Raw genomic sequence first — 23,482 nt, 5'->3', positions numbered from 1 at the left:
CAACCTCAACTACCCTGCCATTACTGGCCTCCTTTGACTTTGTTTACCGGTAGCTGGATAGTCAGTCCTGCGTACGGAGGATTGGTCTGGACGGGATTTTGGACCGGTCTTATGGTGTGAAGACCGGTGCCGCCACCAATATACCCACCCACCCGGCCAATATTAGTAGAACAAATAGTACATCCCGATGGATCGATTCCAATGAGTAGTTAATTGATGTTCGGTCTGGTACTTCCAACGTCGATGATCGAATCACATCTGGATTGCTCCTATGTAGTCAATACAGAGACAATAGTCCAACTGAAACAAAATCTTTACACCTAAAAAATTTACCATCCTGATGCGATGATTATTACAGGGTTTAACGGAAACAGGTGTCCGGAAATACAAGAATATTTCATACTAACTATTTACTATTATTAGTTTTTTTTTATTCAAAACCTTGGGGGATTATGTTGTTATTGACTCTTATTCCAATATAGTGCGAAACATGACCATAACCGATTTGAAAACATTAAACTATACCAATTCCACTGGTTCGAATGAGATTGAATAACTTACAGCTGAACCCTGCTCCGCTTTATAAGAGAGCACGTTGGCCGAGAAGGGAGATTTGAGCACCGACCAATGGCGGTTGTGTGTTGAGTCGTGTCTTGCTGATTTTGCTATTGCACTGGCCAGCACTCGGTTTGTTTAGATGCTATAACTATTGGTCTATTATTTCAGAAATAGATCCATCAATATTTACTGCTTTAATACTCAAACACCTGCAACTTAGCAAAACTTTGTTTAAGAACCAATTTTCAATATACTGAAAATGACACTTTCTTAGTTCTTAGTATTTTTTCTTGAAGAATTCACTATTTTGTGTTTTTTTTTTTTCTACGTTTGTTTTACAATTCCATCTCCCCTTGAGTACCACAACCGAAGGAAACATGTAGGCAATAACACATTCATATCTAAACCAAACCAACACGAAGAATATTCAAACAGCGGGGATCTTGGATGCGATTTATGACCAACAGAAAACCCCCAAGCGAAGCGCAGCCAACCAACACAACGCCGCATGCAAATAAAGGATCCGTCGTTGATCTCCGACGGGGGTCAACCAGCAAAAGCCGACCGGCTAAATCGTGAGAAATGATAGTAAAGACTTGGCGAACGTCGGAGTTTTGCAGCTCGAACGACGGCAACGGATGGTTTTGAATTTCCCTATTTTTTGTTATGTTTTTACTTCTCACACGTCCTTACTTGCGCGTCGCTCGTCTACACGGTTACCGCACTATTTGTTAGCTACCCACAGCACGGTGGGGCAGTGCCAGCACGGTTTTCTTTCGGTGAGGCTTCTGGCCAACGGTGGGTCCTTATCATTCAAACCGACCAGTGAGGCAGTGTTTTTATTTTTTCTTTTGCTTTCAAAAAATGCCTCTATCCTGTTGGCCATAGCCACAACGCGCATGGCTAGTGAGAGTGGTGGAGATGTGTGTGGCATTAGTTGTTGTTCCCCAAATCCCCACAATGTCAATTTATATGCGGAAATAATTCCTGCGCTTAATCCTCGGGCTGCCGACTCCGTGAGCAGGGCAGGCTTCTGAAATCCCTGTGCATAAATAAATTCCTCCCAGTTTCAAGCATAACCGGGCGGATAGCTCTGCGTAGATTAAAGATGCTTTACATTTTGCCTGAGTTTACAACGGAAAACTTATGTAAATATTCCGAGCAGCTTTAAGGAAATATTGGACAAAACTGTCAATGAAACCAATGTGTAAATATTGAGGAGTTTTGATGGGATTTTTTGTAATAAGTATAACCGAAAAATAATAAACACATACAAGTGAACCAACTGGTCATATGTGCCACAACAAAACATGTTTCATGCACCTCTGTCTCGTAACGAGGTCATTGTACGGTGGTTAATCAACCGATCCCAAAAATTCAAACCGCACTGCTGTCATTCCGTCGTACAAACCCGTCTGAATTCAACCAAACCAACCTAGGTAAATGTATAACGGTGCGACGGAGGGAACTCTAAAGTGACAATGCGAAGGGAAAAAGCACACCATCCCACAACAACAAACGGACTCCTTAGCCTCAAACTGGCCAGAGCTCATACAGACGCGGCTCGAGGAATTCGTAAGGGAGAATCGCGCCGTTCTGTAATCGGATCGTCAGCCACCGATTCCAAATGTGGTCGATATGATATTCGATCCCTGCAATACCCGATGGGCGAAATAAAAATGGGTCCCCTTGATGGATAAGGGCCCGAAGTCGGTGGCAGACAATCGCAGGGCTGGTCGAAACCCGTTTGGGTGTGTGGTTTTACCGATAGTGGTCAGTCTGCGTCTGATTCCGAAGTGTCGTTATGTTCTCGCCCGGCGTGTTTTGGGTTTTGTTGCTGGTTTCACGCAAATATCAGGTGAATACCACTGGCGAATCGTTTCGGATTTGTATCGAACCGTTGTTTCGGTAGCGAAACAGTTTAATAACGCTTAACATCTATGAATAGTGACCCATTCCGAGGAATTGTTTATAATCTTTGTTCTTTGTTACACAATGGACGGGATGGCCGTATTGCTTATTGTTTTTTTTGTACTCTAGAAAGTCATTACATTTTAAGTAAATTTTAATGACAACAGCAAAATAATGTATTCTAAAAATTTTATTTTAATATGGAATTTTATTACATAAAAAATCTGCTGCATAAAATGATCATACATGAACGAACGAGTTCCTTATTTATTGTATGTTTTTGTAACTAATATGTTTGAATCTTCTTGAAGACACGGGAAACACAATTTAATAACAAATTAGACGGTAGACTATCACTGATTTTTTTTTGTAAGGGTCAAATGTAATGGCCGTTTTTTGTGTTTTAGGCTGTAATATTGTGAATGAGAGTTAATTATAAATGAGTAATAGCATTTCTCTCACATTAACTATTCGTTCGTAAAATCACTGTATCGCCAACAAAATGTTTGCTATCATATGAAAAAACCGCATCTCATGGTTTCTTTGCGTTCAACATGTATTAAATTGATTAAAGTTTTTTGTTAATATTTGAATGGATTTATTTCCTTGGTACGGCGGACATAAATGCTTAGGAGGATGGATCCTCCATATGTAACATACGAAGATACTGAATGTTACGGTTTTTAATTCTCAATCGTAAACAGGTCAATATCATAAGTTCATTAAATTGTGGCATAAGTCTGAGCAGCATCAGCAAACTCCATATCTGTCCAAAGTATTATAATCTTTGACTTTCAGCACTGAGTGACAAACAAGAAGGGTGGCAGGATCCAAAAAACATTTTATTTGATTTTTATTGTATTTAAATTATTAATAAATAATAATAAAATAAATAAATAATAAATTTATTATCGACTTGTTCGAAATCGATTTGTTCACAAGACTCTATAAAGATTTTAATTTTCATAAGATTGTTAACTGTATAATTAGTTAAAAAACTTTTAGTGAAGATGGAAAAGGTATATCAATATATTTCGAACATATTCCTCATATCTCTCATACTAAATCTCCTGATCGAAGTAATGACACGTGATTGAAGTGGTTCCTAATTAAAAAGGCCGATGATGCTTCCGCTGCCGTGTCTCGGCTTATCTGAGTGCTGTCCGCACAAATGAAATGTTCCTCACTATTATGATAAATTCCATACAGGACAGGTGTTGTTACGTACTAAAGCCAAAATTTACCATGCCGTTTTTTACCATGTTCAAATCAGTACAAATCAGTCGAAGATTAACCTTGTCCTTACAACATAATATCAATCCCCCTAACCATTTAGCTTGTTGCACGCGCCATAAAACACGTCCAACTAAACGCACAACGACGTGGGTGGCTGAGCGTGTGCCAACCGTGCGAAACCACCTCGATAATACAGGACACGTGGCGAAATTTAATAAAAACAGCAAATAAACAGAAAATAGATTTGTTTTCGGTGCGGAACTCGCTGCAATTGACAAGTTGTCCACCTGTTATTTTGTGCCCGCTGTGCGTAGGATGAATTCTTGTTCCGCGTGTTTGTCGGTTTTTTTTTTTGTAAATTCCTTAAAAAGGTTCAATACTGATTCAGCCCTAACCGGTCAGGATAACTATTTGAGACGCCTTAAAACTACTTCATAGCGATAAAAAGGAAGCACAATGTATCTATGCTACGACCTCCAAAGCATTTTACAATTATCGTTTGTTCGTGTATAAAATGCCTTACCTTTTCTTCAATCGATACCGCGTAAATAACTAAACTTTCCCGGAAGCCCCCTTTTTGGGAAATTGGTAAACACACCCGATGTAAAGAAGCAAATTCGAAACTGGTGTAACGATTTTAATAAATAATAGCAAACCCGCACCGGCTGACACCGAATGCGGTTGTACAAGGAAAACAACTCTAAATCTCGCTCCGCCGTACACCGAAATGGGTAACACATCCTCCACATGGTACGGGATGCGGTCCAACGGGTGGAAATTAGCCGTGAAACTGATGACGACCAAACGAGGAGGGTGACGATATGAAGGGATAATGCTAGCGAGACCTGCGCTGCTAGGAATCGAATCAAAAAGTCATCCTCCCATTTACACCGCCACTGTATTACTTTCACTTTCCTTTGCTCTTTCATACCGCTAGTCCTGCACTGTTGTGTTTCTAGGTTCTTCTCATCCTAACGGCCAGATCAGAGCAAAATAGGCGAAAAAAGTCTTTCACTACTGGAACAAGCACACAGATAGGGAAAGGCTTTCTTCCCAAAGGACATGGTGCGACTGTTCCCAAGCCATGGCGTGGCCATGGTGGTTGTAAGAAGAGAGCAAGTGGCAAAGATTTTCCCAACATGATAAATAGTGCGGCTAGTAATGTGCTATTAATCCCGAATAGATTTAGCACGAAGGAAAAGATTTATTCCACGACTTCGTGCACATCGACCCCTTGCCCTCTTACCGACCAACCATATGGACCACGCTGTGCGGGTAGGGTTGTATCACCGTTGTCTGTCTGTCGCGCAAGTCATTGCCAGCGGTGGGTGACGGTCGATTGCTAAATCAGGAACAATGGGTGAAGCATTTTAGAGCTGATGGTTAACTTTGAAGGTTCCTGAACACACTTTATGGCCAAATGTCACTAAGTAACTGATGTACTAAATATAAAACAAACATAGGTAGAAGAATTCTTTTACCTATACATGTATTGAAAAAATTTACATTTCTGAAATCAATATCGCACTCTATTAGGTGCAACTATTATTTTAACTAACTTATTTTCTGTAATCTGCATCTTATGCTCTAAACTCAATAAAAAAAATTAAACATCAAAATCAAACCAAACCATTAAACAATTTGCCTATACCACTGTGCATCAACGGGAAACAGTGACTAGTTCATTATTTACTAGTCAGGATATTTGTACGAGCCCAAAAATAAACAGGCTACAAATTCCTTTCCCAAAACCTACTCCCCCCCACACACACACACGCACCCATCCCTTGGATCCTTCCTTCACAGCATTATCAATGCAGTGTGTCCATTTTCGGTCGGTTGTCCCTTTTCTGCCCTGGGTTAATGTGTCTGCTCCTGTGGTGACAGGGGGCGTTGAACGTTTTTCCCGCTGAGCCACCACAGTGATGGGACGATCCAATCGGCTTGTCGGCGGGATGGGGCAGGGTGTTGATGAGGGTTGCTGTTGGGAACGACAGCGATTCCCTAATGCTGGCCGGGTCGCACGCTAAGGGGGAAATGCTATTTCGCCCGCCGTGCCACAAATCCTACCCGAAGTGTAAGGTAATGAAAGTGTAATAAAAGTATTATTGAGGCGTACGATTTATTGTTTATTTATTAATAACATGCAAATTGAAAACATTCGGGCGGGTTTACCGATAACGAACCGAATGCGCCGTACACATACGAGCGCGCGCACGCGGACACACATTGACTAGCAATCGATTTCGTACATAGCGATGGTCATATTGGTACACTGCAGATAAATTTCGATATAGATAATGTAATGGAGTGTTAAAGCTTTTATATTACCATATCGTTTTAAATAGAAGCACATACATATCACAACATACACTGTCTTTCTTTCCCTCTAACTTATAATTATTTAATTTGAATGTGCATAACTTCATCACATTCACATAATTGTATTATCGATTTAAAAAAGGTTTAGTAACCTTTAGTAACTAAAAGCATGATTATCTCTAGAACGATATGTTTGTACTGTACACTGGTGATCAGTTAAATAAAGGATGATTTACGACTCTAAAGAGACCGAATGAATCCGCGTACAGTGTCTATTAGCATGATTGAGGTTTTTTTATATATATATACGTGTTTGTACAATGAAATGTTGAAGAAAAAATAATTTTGAAATTAAATCTAAGTTTATTTAAAGCTTTCGCGTTAGGAAACAGAATGAGAAATGGAATGAGAAAGTAACTTATAAATTGCATATTTATAGAAAATGTTCCATTTATTATTTTACTAATTCTATTCTATTCTATTTTATTTATTATCATTTTTTTCAAATAATACGACAGTATTAATTCGTCGTATTCACAGTTGCATATGAGCGCAAATTACTCAAGGCTTTTCCTCCTTGCCTTTTGCAAGGCAAAGTTCGTCTTCTCCCAAGCATGCTCGGCTCCAAGAAAACTTTTCATAACAAATATGATTTAAGTTAACTTCAACTATGTTGTGTCCAAATAGTAAAACATTCGCGTATGAGATATCGTTTGTTGCCGAGACTTGATATACGCATGCATTCAGTGGCTAGTTGTAGATTCTTACTTAATTATCAGTTGTAGACTAAGCGTAATGAAACTTCTTTTTATTTTCAATAATAACTACATTTTGCTACTTTTTAATAAAAACAAACACTAACGTTTGTGAATTTATATACATTGAGAATTATTGTGAAATTTTTGATTTTGGTCTAACATTTCCAATGATAATCGTCTAGTAGAATTCCATCGAATTCATCATTCATTTATTTGGGCCTTTATTGCTCTGTGTAAAAAAAATCCAGAATAATAAGAACCCTTCCCTACTTTCTATAATCAAAAATAAATAAGGTACAACCAACATGTTTGCAGCAGGATAAAAACTGCGGTATTCCAGAAAAGAAGAAATGTGTTTGTTTCATTAAATTGCGCTTGCGGTTTCATTGCCTTACTTCAATGACCAGCACTGTATTAATTATAACCCCAGTTACTGTCAAACTATTGTATGAGTTACACTTTTTCGATTTTCATTTCGTATTTCGTATTCGTAACACGAAAAGATGATCTGTCAATGATCCCATCTACCGTTCGCTACCTAAATGCACTCAATTATAAAACAATCATTCAAAAAACTCCTGCCAGAGTAAACCCGGAACACTGCGAATTTTGCATAACGCTTACAGCAATGCACTACCATTTAGGCAAACAGCTCACGTAAATTAAAACAAGCAGTCAATTGTTTTCAATCCCTGCCTCCCAGTGGCTGCCATTTTCCCTATAGCGTAAGAAAGCATCCGTGTGCTACAGTATTCTAATTTTCCCACCGTCATCGTTCGTACATTACGCACGCCGAACAAAATCATCAAGAAGTTTCACATCTGCCACAGCCGGTAGCAACCGACTCGACTTGTGCAGAACCAGTCCCGGCCTTAGAAACACTTCCTGTGTTCTAAGCCATTCACGGCCATCATCATCGTAAAACATTTGGCGGCATACCGTACTGCGTTACCTGCGACGGTGCCCGGTGGAAATGGCAAGCTTTTAATCTGGTTTAATTCATGCGAGGATTAGTGGCATGAAACTTTCAGGAAAATTGATAATAAATACATTCACAGCAACCTAAGAATGGTTTACGTGCGAGCGCACCGCTTTTGACGCACGGGGATTTTCGCAAGACCCTATCAACAAATCTAAGACAAACCATGACATGGCCCAAGGTACGGCAAGACGGTTTCGTTCGTATCGTACCGGTATCGTGGAACCGGTGTGAGCAATGCCTGACAGTCATCTTGCTGTTGCTGAGTTGCGCCTGCTCTGCTAGCCTAGCCCCGTATCCATTATTCCATGGTGTTGTCTTCTTCAGAAACATCTCCATTTTCCGTGAGTAGCAATGGAGAAAAGCGAAAGTGGAAGTTTTCTTGCAAGATTTCCCATCTTGCTGGGATCGTCATTGTTTCGAGCCGAAGTTTCCAGCCTTTGTTTCTTAGCTAATGAATAGTATGCTGAGGTACGTTTGTCAATCGTCTTTACAATGTGAAGGTGACTGGCCACAGGGAGGGAAAAAACGATACTTTCATCAACCTCAACAGCACGTGCGCACCACACTTTAAACGGCACATTTCCCAGCCCGGCACGAGTGGGTACCCGTTTGCCATTGAGGCGTGAAACAGTGAAAGGCTTTCAACGTGAATTGTGTCGTACGAAATGACGGATTGTCTCAGTCGGTGATGGAATTCTGCAGAAAATGCGATGCCGAGCTACCCGGCCGTCACAAGTATCATAAAACCCTGCACTCGTGATGATCCACTTCCGAGCATGGAAGGATCCTGCACCGCATCTGCCATTTTCTAAACATTGAAAATCGGAAACCAATCAATCAATTATCGTCAATTACCGTGCGCCTCCATCAAAGTTTGAAGTGCGTCCATTTCTTAGGTACAATTGTGCAGCCCAAGAGCCATATCAGCAATGCGAGTTCGCTCAACCAGTAGCGAGTGTTTCTGTGCTCGGTCTGGAGAACTGCATTAATTTTGAAATCCATTAAAAAGCTTTATCCCGGGAGAGGATTTTATGGTTTTATGCAAATAAAGATTTTTAACACTCGCGTCTCGTTGAAGCCTAGCAAACCGAATCGGCGTACAATCTGTTATATTTCTTGTTTATGAATGTATTGAATTCATCCATCATCATTGATTTCAACTAATTTCAATAAAAAACACCGTCTGTTACTTGGAAAATGAAGTTTTCCACCTCCTCCTTCAAGGAGGTGAAGGGCTTTTCATTTCTAAGGACATCCTTCTGGTTAACAACTTGATGGTTAGCTGTTATTCACGATTTTTTATCTATACTCCTGCATTTTTGAATGATTTATTCAACCCATTGTGATAATTTTCATTCGTTTCGAGCTGCAGCTAGCAAGCATATTTCAAATCGAAGATAATTAATTTTTACGAATTGGATGATGTTTGAAGAGGAGGATTAAATGTTTGTCTGTTAAAACTTTTTAAAAGTCACTATAATAATATAAAGCAAATTGTGGACTAATACAGTATGAGCAGCGTTTTACTAAAAACCATGGTATCTTTCTACGAACAGGTTCTCTACATAAACCAACAAAATGTACATTCAAGAATTCTGTTCGCATCTCTGAACAACGCTACTGTATTCCTCCGTACCGCGGAAACATCCATCCAAAGCTTGATGCTTATTTAACACCATCACTAACAAACAACAAAAATGCTTTTGATGTTCACCGACCGACATACCGTTTGTAGCACAATTTCAAAACAGAAATCTAAACAACACGAGTTGTAACACTCATGCTCCCCGCTGACAATGACCCCCAAAACCGTCGAACGGTTGCTCACATTTTTTGGATGAATTTATTCGCTGTGTGTTTTTGAAGATACACGACGCACCGGAATTGTGACTCGTATGGTTTTGTGAACAAGTATAGTTACACTCTTTAGGAGGTCATTGTCTATAGATTCTGACTATTGTGGAGTTTATTTAGACCTTCGTACTTGATAACGATTGAGATGGTAATTTTTAACGATGTTTTTATAATTGATACCATTTTAATTTTTAAATTGATGATGTAGTAACAAATAACTCATCAGAAACAACTCTTGTACTTAGACAAACAGAGAGTCTTATAAACATTTATGAACTGGTGTCTCAACATAACAACCGAATAAAACCCTATGAATTCGCGGAACTCAATTTACTGTTGTGTTGCAGACGTTAAGCAAGATGGAAAAAAGGATACTTTACAGTACGTTTCCTAGTAGCTTTCATGTCCACAGCAAAAAAACTGGACGTACTAATAAATTATTTTGTGTATAAAGAAACGAACAGTAAGGGCCCAAATTTTCAAATTTCGAAACAAAAACTCCTCTGTAACTCTTGCTCGCTACATTGTGGCAAATAAAACCGTTGGATGTTTTGTGAAATGGATCGAATATTTCGCTACACATTAAACTGAACTCAAGTGTACTTCGGTTAAATACCGGCAAAATTGGCATTCTGGCAGCCCCCGGTCGCATGAACGATTTCGGACGAACGTTGCTTTATCCTTCCGACGGTCAAAGCATCTTATCGTCGCTATGGCAACGCTGCAAACTTCAGCCTCAATTGAGCGAGCGCTGGAAAACTGAAGGCATCAAAACAGGGAGCTTGTGCAGCTGTGTTAGTGCTCCGGAGTGCCGATACCAACACATCGATATAGAAAAGCGTGTTTTCTCCCTTTTTTGGGGGGTTATGCAGCAAAAGTAGGAGGAAGGAGATAAGATCAGCTAGAAAGAGTGCGAGTGGAAATCACGGTCCTGGAAGAGGCAGCAGTTTTCCAGCTTTCGCCATTTTGGTAAATCTGCACCCCCACAACAATGCTTTAGTATCGAGTGGCGTTTTCGCTTGTGCGACTGCCACTAGGCAGCATCACAGGGAAGGGGAGTTCCGGAAACGTAGAATAAATTTTTCAGAAGCATGCGCGCGGGGCATTCACATCGATTCGTGCTGTACTGTAGTTTTTTCGTCTTTCACCACGGTTGGCTCCTTCAGGACGGACAGGTGGTATCCATTTTGCAGAAGAACTCTAACAGATTTCTTACAACACTTTGTTTCTCCTGTTTCGTAGAACTTTTACCGAAGGTAGAAAAGAACTTTTTGGTCCTTTTTCTTTTTGAAGAAACAAGATTTTCGTTTCATCTGCCGTTGGCATTGTGATTTTAGTTTGGATCTAAAATACAAACCGGAAACTTTATTACTAGTTTCGCCATGTTTGGCGTTCGTATCTGTCTTTGTTGTTACGCCAAGTAACTTTTGTTCAAATCAATTAAAAAATAATTCTATTTTATAGAAGCATGCTTTAGGCCAGCAATCAATAACTTATCGCTAGTATACAATAAAATTTAGGCGCTTGTATTATTTGAATGTAATTTTCGTTATAAATTTTATTTTTTCATAATAATTCCTTATGAATTTGTATTCTTATTCGCCTATTATGTTATGCTATTATTTTTCCTTTACAGTCACATACAGGGCGAAGCATAATTATACGAATAATTAAGAATTATTTTTTCAAAAAAATTCTTTTGCTTAAACAATATTTCGTCGAACTAGATACGAACAAACTATTGGTTAATTGTATGTAAGAACCTAACTGTATGGCGCAGGTATGCCATGCTTTTTTACGTAATTTTAACCATTTTTGTAATTATTTGAAGAATCTCTTCCTGTAACAAAACTATGCATTGCAGCATAGAACATAGCATTTCGTGCAATTTTATATATTTTTATAATTCCTTCAAACATATTATCTGGAGAACTCTTATGCCGTTCATATGTTCCTGTCCTACAATCATCGTAGTACAATTAGGAACTCTTTCTTCTTACATAGCATAGTCATCGATGTGTGTTGCTCGATTTAAATGTAGTTTTTTTTTCGAGAAGTTTTTTTCTTAAAAGAAAACTATTCGCACCAACTACGCACTGTACAATTTGCAATATGTGAAACAACCTTAATGGCGTTATCATAACTTCAGCTTTGATTTTTAAGTACTATTCAATTCATATATTTAAAACTAGCTTCAATAATACCCCTATTTCCATTCTTGTTAATGCAATCAAAACCAATTTACCACCCAAAACATTCATACTTTTCAATTGTTTATTAAATATTGTTTGAAAGCACCTTTGATCATGTCCATTAGGCGGCTACCTTGCAGAGAACAGTAGGTTCTAATGTAAAAAAAAACCATAACTTCCTAACTTTAGGCATCGAGGGTTTCGTGCCTACCCGTCTCAAATAACCTCCGCGAAGTAATGTTACGCCGAAGAAATACAGTACCAGACGGCAGCAAAATAACGTTGGAAAAAAAGACCACAAACTGAAAGAAATCCCCGAACACCAAACAAAGCAGGTCATCAGAAGCAGCAGCAGCAGCACCACCAGCAGCTTCACGACATGGTAGCGTCATTAGTACACAATTTCACACCAACCTGCCAAAATATTTATTAGTTTCAGCTTTATTTACTCATCCATATTCCACGTCACTGGTGTGCGTGCATTTGGTTCGGTATTTCTTTTACACGGACCGGTCGGTGACTGGTCATTTAGCTTTTCAGGATCTTCGGTAAATGCCGTCGGTAAAATGATAAACAAACACATCGTTTTTTTTAGTAAAAAATAACAAAGCTCTTCGGGAACATGCTTTATGCTAAGAATCAGGTATTAAAAAGAAAAGAAAATATGGAAAAAATCATACTAGTGATTGTTTCGGTCTAACTCAAAAATTTCTCTAAAATATCTCTAATTCCGTTACAAACACTGCACTGCAGTTTGGTATATTAACATATCATTTGGCCATCTTCTTTTACCTACCAAAGAAACTGTGCATTTCATCGAACAAAACATACAAAAAATAATACAGAAACAGGTGTCTGGTGCTGTTGCCGCCAAAGGCATATAATGCACAAAGAGTGTTTTTGTCATGCAACTTACGCTTGGCCCGGGGGGAATATCTTTCCAACCTGTTTTGTCAGTGCCGTCAAGGATAACCGCAACTTTTCTCAACCGACTAAAAATGTTCTCCAATCGAAATAGTGTTGCGTTCTTATACATACATTTTTAAAACCTATTCCATCACTATCATCCACCATTGTTCATCCGTCACTTTTCAGACGGACCGTTCGTATCCGTCGTGGTACATCGGTTTGCGTTTTTCCAACGAGGCTAAATATGGCATTTTTTTCGTTCTAGAAAATACCAACACGGGACCTAGTGCATGGGCAGGGATGTGCAAGTGGAAAATGGCATTCAACAATCACTGCGATTACTCGCTCGGTTTCACATTTTTCACTTTGCCACATTGCAAGGACATAAACGTTCGGAATCGTACCAAGCAAACAAACGTTACGAACACGGGTTTCACCGACGGTGGTTGCTCGATGTTGTCGGTTTTTTTTCCCATTTCAAGGATAGATTTTTATTTCCATCATTTATATTTCAGTCGGAGCCAAAGTAGTTTTACGTGTAACCTCACCGGGAACCGCCCATTGGGAATTGGGAACGTTATTGCTGGTCGGCTGCGAATGCTTCCAGCCGTTCTTTCGGAAAGCAACAAATACGACCCCCGACACATACCAGTAAATATTAACAGCGGGGAAAAACCTTAAGTCAGTCGGTAAAGTCTCAGAAATGAAGGACCAATATTTTATCACTTCCACTTCACCGGCATTTTAGTTGGCTGTTCGAGGCTGGTTGAGCAAGGTGTGGGTGTGTGTGTGTGTGGTCTGGCGAATAAAACAGATCTGCCTTCCCATCCTGACACTAGAAGCATGCCACAAATGAATAAGACAATTGTTGCAAAAAGAAAGCGTCAATGTTTTCTTTTGGTCACTAATTTATTCTTACAACACTAGTGACAAGTTATTTTGCCAGAGAAGATTACATTGTAATTGTAATGAAATTTTCATTCTAAATACAATGTTTACTCACACAAGAATATATCAAGTCGTGTAGAACTCAGCTTGGTAGTTGTGCTATTAAAACATCTGCGATTCATATTGATGTTAATATGACTTGTGTTAGTTCTAGAAACTATTGAATGAGGGCGAAATTGTTGCAATACTTTGCGTATAATTAAAAACAATAGACTAAACACCATAAGACACCAAATTTATACACAGCGTCCATCATTGCTGCTCTTGGGGAATGAAATTTCCCTGAACCAGTTCCAACACACAACACGTAAATCTCACCGGCTAGCCCACCGGATGCAACCCGGAACATTCACAGACCCTCACTCGCGCAACGTCATTGACTGGTGCCGTCGAGGAGCTGGTGCCGTAATGGTATCAACACCGGGAGTAATGAGACGGGTAATTAATCATTCGGACTCCACCATCAAAGTGCGCCGGAGATAAATGGAAAAGGATTCCCCTGGACCGTTGATGGCCGAAATGGGACCATGTTTTCGCCCCTATGCTTCATGTATGTGCGTCTGTGCATGTATTTGAATGTCCGGACGGATGCTGCGAGGCGAACCATGCGCACCAACGGTTTTGGCGATATCTGTCCATGGAACGGGAACGGGTGGTGAGAAATGATTTTCCGTTTGACAACATTATTATCGCATTTGGTGTACTGAGTGAGACATAAATTACCTTTCGAAGGAAGGGAAGGAGTCTATCGATTGGGCGAGGAAGGATCGAAGGGGGGAGGTTTTGATTTGGGATATAGTATTATTGGGAACTGGAAACGTCAATAGATAAACCATCGCCTTTTCCAACCGCAAGGCACAATATTGAACCTAAAATCGATATGGAGAAAGCAGATACTGGGTTGCGTGTCTTCCAGGCCAGTTAAATAACATGGTCGTTAGAGGATGACTTCAAAATATGCTCAGCCGAGGTGCAAATCTTAGCCGAACTTGAGACTATAAAGACCAGGGTACCTGATAATGCCTATGTTAGATAGTCAAGTTCTTGATACAGGGTCACCGAGGCATGGTCATCGGAATCATTCAGGAGTTAGATGAGAAGTCCATAATTCTATCACAAAAATATTAGCTTTATCTTATCCAATCATTCGGTGTACGTTGACGCAATTTGGCACACATAGAGAAGCCTAATAATTTACTCTCGGATAATTCTGATAATTTCCTCAGTGTACATCTAGTTGTCGATATTATTAGACTATATATGTAACCATTTTTTGAGGTATTGTGTAGTCCAGAATTGACAAAAGCAAACATACAAAAGTATTTGAAAGTAAAATGCAAATACAACACAATAAGGAAAATCATAACTAGGAAATGAAATACAAACAAGAACAATTAAAACAACATCCAAAAATATATAAACCATAGAAAAACATTACAACTCTACGGTGAGATTTGGAGCAATCTAATCCAGCAACAGCATTGGTGAGTCCAAATGGTACATCAGTCATAATTCGAAGTGTTTAAATGTTTTATCTGCATAAATAACTGTTTATAAACATCCAACACCTATAATCGTAAATCAATTTGGAAGAAACTTCTATGCGAGTGAAGTATGAAACCCTTCGCAATTCACACACGATGCACTAATGTGTAGCGATAGCGCATGGTACTAAAAATTTGCCTATTGCCTATCTTTCTTCACTTGCCCTTCTGGCTGCTGGCAAGCAAAGACAGCTCACAAAACTCCACGAAACATCATCCAACCACCACCATTCAACTCCATTAAAAACGCATACACAGTCTGCTGTGTGCTGCTTGCCATTATCCCTTGTGCACTATTCCCTTCGGACATCAAACCTCACAACTTTTTCTTCCTTCCTGCCCGGCCAGTCAATCATAGCCCGTGTGCGGTTGACTTTTCACGCCTAGGATGTGCCCTGTCTTACCCTCTCTCATTAGTTACTGCTCATTTCCATGCCGCCGGGTAACGAGGGTAAAATATGCTGCATCAGGTACAATCATACGATGATACGGTGGTTTTTACACCCCCACCCCTGCATCACTTAGGCTGTAGTTGTCCTTTATTTTTTTGTTTTGGGAGCGACCACCTATCAGTTCTTCTGACGCTCCTTAATTTTTGGCCGCATATGTTACAATTGAAATCAGACAATTGTTGTTGGTAGTTTTGCCCCTGGTGCACTGGAGGGAGTTTAATTGTGGACGTATGGATTATGGAACAACATGTACAACTGAAAGTCATTGCACCAACATTTATAAAGGAGGGTTTTTATTTTATTGTAATGGTTTGATTTTTAAGAAGAAATTTAAGCTACGACTGTTGATATAATATTTTCCCTCTGCTCTTGTAATTGTTTTCTATAAGCTATCGTTTAATCAAATATCCTAACTTAATATCCATTAACGGTACATGAGTGTTTTGACTTAACGGTGAAAATTAATAAAACACTGTACCGATTGGCATTTAATTACGTATGATAACAAAACTTTACACACAAAAGAACCCTTCGCCCTAGCACCGATCGACAAAATAGTAAACACCAACACCCAATGACTGGCCAAATCGGGCACAAACGCACAAAAAAGGCACCATCCGGCCAGTCGCTGAAGGTGAACCCGATTAAGGGACGATTCCGTGCCTGTCATCGGTACACACCGTGTTGCGTGCGGGTGGCAAAATCGGACTCATGAATTTATAATATGCAGTTTTCCCCCTGCATTCGATTAAAAAGTTGAATTAGTTTATCCTGCCGGTCGGTCTGTCCCTCGCACATCCACCTAGCACGCCAGGGCCCGGGTGTGTTCGACACACTTTCGAAGTGTCGGAAAATCTTTTGCTAAATTTAGCGACTACACCGAAAAAGTAACAATACACATTCACCAGAACAACGGTGGAAGCATAATGGCAAAATCAGAACAACCAACCAACCAACTGGGCCACAAGATGATCTCATTTGTTTTTCTTTCGCTCTTTCTCCGCGCTGTCGAAGTCATAAAGCGGTATCATTATCATAGATCATTGTTTACCCACTGCACTTGTGAGGCGGGCAGCCTCACAACCTAAAGTGGCTGTGTGAAAATAATGCTACCAAGGACAAAACAACCGCGTGTTCATCCTAGAAAAGTGAACGTAGCGAGTCTCGTGCCATTTTTTCCAGTACGTTCCTGTGCGTCCTCTAATGTACAATGCATTGCGTACCCAAGTGCACCCATTGCCTCCGTCAGCCGATACCATTTGGCTCATTGTCACCCTTCACGAATGGCACACATTGACACTTTTTCCATATATTTTTTTATCCACCCCTTGTTTGTAATTCTTGCACACTACACCCATGCCGGGCCGGTATGTTTTTTTTGCGGTCCTTTCCCGTCCTCGACTTTAAACCGTGGCCGATGAGAACGGAACCTCCCGGAACTGCCGTAGTACCGTACCGCGTGGTACCATTGTCGTGCAATTTCATACATAATAACCATAATCGTAATGATAAACAACAGTGAATAATAAATAGCACGTGATTACCAACGCGCGTTGATACGCGCAGGACAACAAAACAGCAGAGAAGGAAACAAATTCACGCGTTCAAAAACACAAAATAACGTTCTCCCAACCCAACCGCAGGGTTACTCAACTTCATCAAGCCAAACAATCAACCAACAATCGACCGGTGTTTGGTTGGTTTTGTTTCATTTCTTCTCGTGTGCATTAAAAATTGTGTCCTTTTGTAGGAAAAAAAAACTATTGCCCCCCAGCCAATGTTGCTGGAGTTTTATTCCGACCTTACATTATTTTAACTGTTAATGAACTTTGGATTTGTAAAACGGTACTTAAAATTTATTAAAATCACATTCTTTCGAATCCATTCTAATGAACTGTTGCTGGCAATGATGGTGTACTAAATTGTCTTCCACCATGCTCTCACGCACACAGGTTTGGTTCCAAAACCGGCGAGCCAAGTGGAAAAAGCGAAAGAAGACCACGAACGTATTCCGTACTCCGGGTAAGTACGGGGCATCTGGAGAAAAAAAAACTTGAAATCACATTTATTTACGCAACCATTTTCTTACTATCTTCGCAGGAGCCCTATTACCTTCGCACGGATTGCCCCCATTCGGGGCCAACATAACCAACATCGCGATGAGCGAAAGCTTATGCGGCACGTCAATGTTTGGGGGCGATCGATGGGGCGTTGGTGTTAATCCGATGACTGCCGGTAGGTACAGATATGGTCCTAGCGTACCAAAAAAACAATCCCTATACTAATACACGCGTACTAACATCTGCTGTAATTGTGACTTGGACAACACTGACGAGCCTATTGAACGATCTACATCTATTTTCTCTTTTATGCACTCACTGGCTAACCTAAACACCACTAACAAACCTGGAATGCAACTAACCAAACGGCTTAACGGTCCCGCTACAGGATTCGGTCAGCTCAACCAATCATCCTCGCTTTCCTCAACGCTCAACACGGGGCTTAACTCGGGCATTAACATATCCTCGGCGATGGGAGCCGGCGGGTATCATAATTATGGACTGAACGCGTTAGGTAATTACTGCTTACTCCCGTGATATGGTTCTTTTTGTATGTGGCTTGAAAACAATCCAATACATTTAGTTTCATATAAAGTCCCAGGATGGTTTTTGTGCTACAGAAAGTCTTTTTCTTTTATTCATTTTAGTATTACAAAATGGAAGATGATATCTTCAAACAAGCAAACAAATGCAAATCGAATAGAATGCTGTCTGTAGTTTATTCAGCGTAACGAACTAACTTATTCTGGCAAATCTTTGTTATAATCTACATAGGTTATTGACTCGGTACGATGTACTTATGACACTAATGTTAATCTGCCATGAACAATTTAATTTTCAAAAAGCAAAGGATTTAGTGACAAGTGATCAAGAATGTTTAATATACTATATCTAAAAGTTTCCAACTCCTATTCTATTTTCAGTGCACTCTTAGTATTTATTTTTATAATTAGGACTTATGGTTTGATAAATAAAGTCCTTTTCCTTGCAGGATATTTGATAACATTCTTAAACAATTTTTAAAAATATTTTCTGTCCACAGCTTTATGCTGATTTTCTTTGTAATGTTTCCATTTTTTGTCCATGCCCATTTTTCAAACGTTATCGGAAGGAACCGATTTGCGATCGTTACTTTGGGTTAAATAAAGTTACATATCAAATACTAAATGTTACATTATTTTAAATGACTAAAAGTTTATTGCTTTATTCTTAATGCAATGTCTGTGCAATAATTAAAAGTCATTTTCTCCTTGGATTTTACTCCATGAATTTATACTGCAGCACAACAATTATGAAAAGCCATGTTTTAGTATGCTTATTCATATACCATTTTTTATTTATTGCTCAACAATTGTTCTTAACACGTTCTATGCTGTGTCAAAGTTATTCAATGCGATTTCCATAGGGCATCACTCAAATTTGGGTGATGCGGTGCTGAACGTTTTATGGTCTTAAAAACAAATACAAGTATTAAAGTATACTAGAGAATATCTATGTGCAATTTTTCTAATAGTGATGGGAAAGATCATTTTGTCGGAACAGAACGGAATTAGGTTCTTTTCCTTAAGGAACGGAATGAATCTAGTAGATTCGGAAAAAACAAGCTTAACGAAAAAATAAAAATAATCTTTCATCATTTGAGTTTTACAAATTCATAGCCATTATTAAACAGATTAGTAACATTATTTATTTAGATTTACAATTATTGGCTTACAAAAAACCTCAGATATAAATCACTTGGCAATCAATTTCATACGTTTTAGCGATGTTCATTACAAGAACAAAACAGTTTAAACAAGTGAGCTGAAGAACTAAGGTTAAACTCGCTTGACCCTTTTTGTCTAAAAAATAAGACGTATAAAGAACGATGTACCACCGATGTACGGTGGGGTGGCCTGTGGCATGATGGTAGGACCGGACTAAAATCCCATTCGGACCAATCCCCCGTAGCAAGGACTGACTATCCGGCTACGTGGTAAACTAAGTCTAGTAGGCCAGAAATGGCAGCCATAACCTAGTAAATCGAAAAAAAGAGAGAGAGAGAGAGAGAGAGAGACAGAGAGAGAGAGAGAAAGAACGGTGCAATATCCGAACCGATTGCAAATACAACCGCGGTTATATTTCATGAACATAATTTAACTCTTTTAGACGATAATCCACTCATTCGTTCTGTACATATCTGCCCATTTTGAAATCAAATCCGTTCTAACAATACAGATACGGGTAGGTTGCACAGAGTCGCCTACACAACAACATCGTGGTACACAGACAGTTGATACCCATAAGAGAGGAAGACAACTGTACCCCTATACTATATAACTATTATCTAAAAAAACTACAGTTTTCAAAAGGTCTTTGAACAAACGTTAACACATTCTTACTACTTTGAGCGTTTCATGCTTTCTGTTTGAAGTAGCTTTGACCAAGGGTAATTTAAGTAAACATTCACATTATAATCTTCACATTGAGGAACAAAAAACCTACTTTTTTATTTTTTTTTTAACCTTGGTTTATCGTTCCACAGAAGGAACGTAACAAACCTTCTAGGTTCAGAATGAAATCCTCAACACCAGTAGCTACATGACTACTTTTCATTACAATACATACCAAAATAAGCTATTTTTCTTGCATTATCGCTAATACTAACACTATGCTAACTAAGTTTCGGGATTAACCATAGCCAATTGCTTATACTTAGACGTCTACCTAATAAACAATTAAACCAAATGGATATGGACAAGATATGTTTTAACTTCTACCGTTTTCCAAACTTTCATGTTAAATTCTCTAATTAAAACACAATTTACCTTGTTCGTAAAAATCTTTCGGAATGTAACACCCTAGAACTAGTAGCAATGTTTTGTCCCTTGCCTTTCGAATTCCAATGTGCGCTTCGCAAGGTCATGTTGAAGAAAACCAACACCAAGGTGTATGTCAGCTCACATAAAACCTCACCTAATGGTCAAATAGAACATCATCCCTGAGATGGGTTACGGTCCTACCCGCTACACCCCTTACGCCTTGAACGGTGCGCTTTGGCAATGGTCGTCACGACTTACTACTGCACGCACGGGCCCATCCGGTATGCGGAACCCATTAACACCTTTCCGGAGGTTCGGATAAGAAATGAACAACAGAAAAAAAGCGTATCGACACAAAATTATTCATGCTCGCAACACTCAACCAGCGAGGCCTTGCCCACGAGGACGACTCAGGGTTATTTTCTACCGTCGCCGGTTTGGATCGGCTCATCGTGGGGCCACGCATGGTGTCGAAAGAAGCAGAAATGACTGAAAAATGTTTTTCGGTTGCTGACGGGGACGTTTGTTTGTTCAAACTGGCAAGGAACTGTACACGTCTGTGTTGTTTTTCTCGTTCTTCAAGCGATCCGTCCAGTCAACCGAAACGCGGACCGGTGTGATGAGAAGTGTGCAGGAGGATGCTCAGTTCTAGCTATGTTAAACATGGAAATCCGTTTGTTTCTTGTTTTTTTCCTCTCTCCACCAGGTGATACGATGATGTACCAACATTCGGTTGGTGGTGTAGGCTGCACGGGAGGCTCACCCACGTCCACCCCGCCCAACATTAATGCTTGCTCACCATCCACTCCGCCCCTAACAAATAGTGGCCAGCAGCCGAATCAGCCTCAGCAGCAACAGCATCAGCAACAACAGCAGCAACAACAGCAGCAGCAACAGCAAGGTGCCAGTCAGAACGATGCATCGGCCAGTGGGGAAATGGTACGTATGGGTTTATTTCAGACTGGCGCTTAAACCGTTTCATACGTCTGTTTTGTTTAGTTCTTGTATGCTTTGGCAGCTATTTGTCATTTTCTATATGGTTTAAAGTTATTTTTATTTACATGAGTTTCAATTTTTCCTTCTTATATCATCAACGTTTCAAAAATATGAAGGAAAATACTAAAATTTAGTGCCTTGAATGCCAGATTTTGACTATTTCCAGTAAGTCCTATATGACAAATAGTTAAAGTTGAAGAATAATACTAGTAATTTGCGTAAAGAATACCTGATGAAAGTCTCCAGTCAATCAGGATTTTGAGAATTCTGGTTATCAACTGGCAACACGTTGGTTTGAGAAAACCCGAATTAAACATTGAATGTGATGCTATCTGACAATATCTTATGTCTAGATATTTCCGAAGATTTAAACTTTTAGATAATTCAACAAACAAAATAACCAACTTTATCGAACTTTTTCCTATCCTCGTAATTCAATTTTATTATTCTAATCTGCTTATACTCTTTTATGTATTCCTTAGATTATTCAAGTAGTTCAATACATTTCCTAGTAAAAACTAAACGGACAGCTTCTACTAGATCATTGATCACTGAATCTTATCAATCTTTTACTTTCAGCCCGGCCCTAATCAGCATGGTATCGGTAACTGTCAGAGCTTGTCGGCCGGTTCTCCGGATGGAGATGACGATGTTTGGCGAGGACACAGCATAGCGGCCCTGCGACGCCGAGCGTCCGAGCTGAATCAAACCATGCCCTCCTACTTGCACGCGCACAACTACGATCACCACAACTCGGTGTATTGACTGCAGCTGTTCAAGTGAGCGAACGAATTGCAACCATAACTACTAGCTGCAACACACCAGGCACACCCAGGAAACCCACGGCGGCAATCTATCGACACGGATCGAATACCGGAGCAGTATTACGAAGCGATGGGAAGGATAGAGTCGGTGCCTCTGTGTTCGCAACGATGTGCCGCGCACACTGCAGAAGCGATGGAGCGCTGGCGGATCGTCGTTTTATTTGTGTTTTCCCTTTTTGTTGGAATAGTCTGTTACATTCGTCACTAAGATAGTTCACCCTTCTGTTTAGTTTCGTATCATCTTAGGGTGGGATCGATCGTGATCCCAGCACATGTAAATCAAATTCAATGTAAAGTTTAGTATCATATCATCGAATAGCGAACAAGCATGGCATCATTTGAAGCATAGATACTAAAACCGAAAACAGAACAGAAGAGCTCCACCTGAAATCGATGTATACGAGAGCAACCCTGTTTTAATGCAGGGTTGGCCGGAATATTCGCGCTTAGCTGATCGTCATTAATCCAAAACAAAAATAAACAAAACACACAATTCAATTGTAATGAACGTAACTTATTTGCATGCAACCTTAAGTGAAGCAGAAACGGTCGGCCCCAAATTAGACAGACCTAGAGCATTAAGGCACACCTACACTCCCTAGTGATCAAGTAAACTATCGAGCCTAAAGAGAGAGAAACATCAAGTGTAAACCAATGTATACGAAACACTTGCTCCGATGCTTAGTCGAGCGTGTTGCAAAACAGGAACTATGATGCGTTTTAGAAACTACGAAACACAAGAGAATGGAAGAAAAATCCAAAATTTCAAGAGACTTGAGAACATGTATACGACTACACGGTACGATTAGTAGACACTCTGCGCATAAGGCTAGATGCATGCGAGGCGTGGAGAAATTATATTATGAAAACTATATATAAAATTATATATATACACACACAAAACACATACAAAAGTACATTTAATCGGTGAAAATCGCCTCGATCGCCGATGCGCTGCGCTGCAATGTCAGAACAGAAAGTAACAATTGTCAAAAACCATACTACTAAAAGAATCAATCCTAGTACGCAACAACATAAAACCAACCGAAAGCACCCGTGCGGAAACGTAATGCAACTTATTGTAAATAATCGCCTACATATTGTAATTGTTTCACTCATTCGTATTTGAATTGCC

General features: G+C 39.7%; 1 protein-coding gene across 1 annotated transcript in view; it reads left to right on the top strand.

Moving 5' to 3' along the window:
* LOC128715839 (homeobox protein orthopedia) overlaps positions 1 to 22,288 on the top strand; it is a 35,425-nt gene extending 13,137 nt beyond the window's left edge. Inside the window, exons 4-8 of the mRNA XM_053810757.1 lie at positions 17,619 to 17,688; positions 17,767 to 17,901; positions 18,115 to 18,240; positions 21,234 to 21,466; positions 22,103 to 22,288. Coding sequence (XP_053666732.1) covers positions 17,619 to 17,688; positions 17,767 to 17,901; positions 18,115 to 18,240; positions 21,234 to 21,466; positions 22,103 to 22,288 — 750 coding nt within the window. The remainder of the gene's footprint in view (positions 1 to 17,618; positions 17,689 to 17,766; positions 17,902 to 18,114; positions 18,241 to 21,233; positions 21,467 to 22,102) is intronic.
* Positions 22,289 to 23,482: the final 1,194 nt, after the last annotated feature.

Source organism: Anopheles marshallii, chromosome 3, assembly GCF_943734725.1.
Source record: "Anopheles marshallii chromosome 3, idAnoMarsDA_429_01, whole genome shotgun sequence".
Classification (NCBI taxonomy): Eukaryota; Metazoa; Arthropoda; class Insecta; order Diptera; family Culicidae; genus Anopheles; species Anopheles marshallii.
Note: the sequence above shows the minus strand (reverse complement) of the source record. Positions and strands in the feature narration are given on the sequence as shown.